General features: G+C 45.6%; 1 protein-coding gene across 2 annotated transcripts; it reads right to left on the minus strand.

The window, feature by feature from the left end:
- Nucleotides 1-147: 147 nt before the first annotated feature.
- Nucleotides 148-2,398, minus strand: MRPS17 (mitochondrial ribosomal protein S17). Of its 2 annotated transcripts, none has more exons than XM_008070200.1 (3): nt 2,314-2,398; nt 1,627-1,768; nt 148-574 (listed from the first exon to the last, which is right to left on the minus strand). In XM_008070200.1, the coding sequence occupies exons 2-3, from the start codon at nt 1,747-1,749 to the stop codon at nt 305-307; spliced, it is 393 nt and encodes a 130-aa protein (XP_008068391.1). In that variant the 5' UTR covers nt 1,750-1,768; nt 2,314-2,398; the 3' UTR covers nt 148-304. The 2 variants fall into 2 exon arrangements, with proteins under 2 accessions (XP_008068391.1, XP_008068392.1); XM_008070201.2 differs by lacking the exon at nt 2,314-2,398 and adding an exon at nt 1,880-2,184.
- Between the last annotated feature and the right edge of the window lie 596 nt (nt 2,399-2,994).

Here is a 2,994-nt window from a genome sequence, read left to right on the forward strand (position 1 = left end):
AAAAAAAAAAAAAAAAAAAAAAAAATATATATATATATATATAACTTCTAAAACAGTGAGCTTACAATATAATGCAGCAGACTGCTGGCACACTTAGTGTAATGTGAAAGTATGTTCACTAAAAAAATATTTGAAACACGACCATACACCTTTATGAAAAATTATACAAGGCTTTTACTTTAAGCTATTTCATAAATACCACAAGAAAACTTGGACACAGCTTGTGTTAAAACTTAGAAAAATTCCTTTTTCCATAAAGCAAATGTGTAAATCATTCCTTTTGACTCCTTCTTCCAGTCCTCCTTCACTGTGTTGAAGAGATATTGAGTGCTTCCATATTTTTGGTTAGGTGGGTGGTTTCCAAACTGACTGGACTCTCCAGGTAGGTGGTTCCTGCACAAGGTTTTCCTGTCACTGGATCTATGACTTTTCCAACTTTGAAAACAATCTCAGCCAGTTCATGTTTCACATGCTTTGTTCGTGGAACAGGTAAAGCTTTGAGAAGCACAATATCTCCAACTGTGCACTGCTGAAGGGCATCGTGAGCAAAGTAGGTTTTTCGCTTATTAAAATACTGTTGAGAGAAGGACAGAACAAATCAGTAGTTCTCATCTGTGAACTGTCAGTGCACTACAGAATATGAAAAAGTAATGCACTGAAAGCAAGTCAGGACTTGGGAAAAGATATTTAAGGAGACTTCTAGTACCAAAGTTAGCTGCTTAATTTCTGGAAAACAGTAATGACTTTTCCAGAATTGACCTTGCCCTGCAGTTCTACAGACCATTCCCTTCACTACCCTTGCTCTATCAATTATAACCATCTCTCCCTAAAACTACTTAAACTCTTCCCAGAGAGAACCTTCTTTCCAGTCTATAAACATGCTGCTCTCACCACTACCAAAGAGTCACTTAACCACTCCAAGTTCGGTTTTTTCCACCATAAAACAAGGCCCTAAATTCGTAAAGAGAATTAAACATTATAATAGGCATAAAGCACTTAGCTCTATGTCTGGTTCAAAGTATTGCAAAAAAACCACAAATGATAAGTAGAATCACCCTATTCTTTATAATAACCCTGCTGTGGCAGGTATTCTCATTTTACAGATGAGAAAAACAGGTTCAGAGAGGTTAAATAAAGTGCACAGCTGGTAAACAACAGTCAGTAGTCAAACTAAGGTCTGTAATCCCAGCACATAGGAAGTGGAGGCAGGATTGCCTGAGCCCAGGAGGATGAGGCTGCAGTGAACCATGATTGTGCCCCTGCACTGCACTCCAGTCTGGGTGACAGAGAGAGACCAGCCTCAAAAAATCCTATTTGAGATTCAGCACAAATGTCTCTTCATCAAGGATGCCCTCCTATAGCGAACTGGAAGGAAAGCATGAAATGCCATGTTCTCTGCACCCACAGCACTCTGCTTACAGAATGACTATAGCAGTTGTCAAATTGAATGGAAATTAATTCTTATTTTCTTGGAATGTCAGTATGAAGCACGCTATACCCACAGACCAGCAAAGTGCCCGGCTGGATGCTCCAGGCGTCTTTACTGATAGGGAAATGTTTTCTGCTCCGGACCCAGAACACGTTGGTGATTTACCAGAGCCAACTGAATACAGAAATGCTGCTCACCTTTAACAAGTAGGGATCCAGAACAAGCCTGGTCACTCTCACTTTAGCAGTTTTTTGCATTGCTGTCCCAATCACCTTCCCCACGATCCATTTGGCGTGGACGGATGAACGAGCTACCGACATTATGTGCCCTTGAGGTCACCTGAAAAGCAAATTCCCAAGTTTAATACGCTGGTGGTTACGACGCCAAATAAATTTTGCCACAAGAACTGCCTAAGTTCAGTAACAATTTGTGTTCGCCTTCTGGAATCACCATTTGAGAGATGCTCGCGCTCTCCTCACTACTCAACTTCTACAGCGTTTACACAGCGGTAACTTTCCCCCTCTGCAAAATGGGAGCAACCACAGGAGTGCTTTGAGGACTTAACACAGAAAGCGCTGAATAAACGCTGGCCTTTACTGGTGTCGCTTATTTCCATCCCGCCGGGTTGCCTGTCCCCAGGGCTCACTGCCAGGCCACTCGCTGCACGTAAGCCCTTGGTGGAGTCGCGGCGGCGTTCTTCTCAGGGGCCGAGACCTCGCCTTGGGGGCTGCTTTCGGGGTCAATTAAGAAGTCAATCCTGACGGGCCTGGGGAAGGTTGGGGACATTGGCCCCCCTGCCTCACATAACCCTGGCGACTTCACCCGCTCCGAGGGCGTCTCAGGGGAAGCTGTCACGGATTCCCCCAAACCCTGCGCGTACTCACCTTCGGCGCCGCCGTGTAGCCACGTGACCCGCTGTGCGCCGGTGGGAACGTGGTGGCGTCACGCCGCACGCGACTGGCTCCGCCCCCGCCGCGCCTCTCTCGGGTCGCAGGGCTCCTTTGCCGTGGGCGGAGTTAAAGGCAGGACTCCGCCTACTCTCGTTTAAAAGGAGCCGCGCGGGGGGCTCGGCTGGGAGTCAGTAAGCTGCGTTTTCCCGGCGCGCTTCGAGTGGTCTGCGGCGCAGGGGCTTCCTACCTTGTTCTTCTATTGGTTTCCTTTCCTTTCCCTTCCCTGATCTCCAGACATTGGACAAGGCATTCCAAATCAGAGGAACTTTTATTCATCAAACATTGAAACATCGGAAGTTTCTAAATGCTGAGATTGAACAACTTAATCATTTCTATTCCCTACAGCAGCGTTGAAGATAAACCTGTAGGTTTTTATGTTCACTTTTACTTTGGGTATTATTTCTCACTATCTGTGAGAAGAAGGGAGGGCTGGTGTGGGCACATCTAGATGTGTGCCCACTGTAAAAGGGTTTAGATGGGCCGGGAGCAGGCTGTCTGATGATGTCTTCTCGGATGGTGGGGACACTGAGAAAATAAATGGCTCTTGTTGGAAACTGCTAAGAGGAACAACAAACAATATGCTACTGGAACAGACAATTTGCAAGCCAAAATATA

Source organism: Carlito syrichta, unplaced genomic scaffold (assembly GCF_000164805.1).
Source record: "Carlito syrichta isolate Samal-C Ts95f unplaced genomic scaffold, Tarsius_syrichta-2.0.1 Scaffold313183, whole genome shotgun sequence".
NCBI lineage: Eukaryota > Metazoa > Chordata > Mammalia > Primates > Tarsiidae > Carlito > Carlito syrichta.

Coding starts and splice junctions, on each gene's coding strand:
- MRPS17 (XM_008070200.1), bottom strand. CDS start 1,749: ATGTCGGTAGCTCGTTCATCCGTCCACGCCAAATGGATCGTGGGGAAG. Junction 575..1,626: donor TGGATCCCTACTTGTTAAAG/GTGAGCAGCATT, acceptor TTCTCTCAACAG/TATTTTAATAAGCGAAAAAC.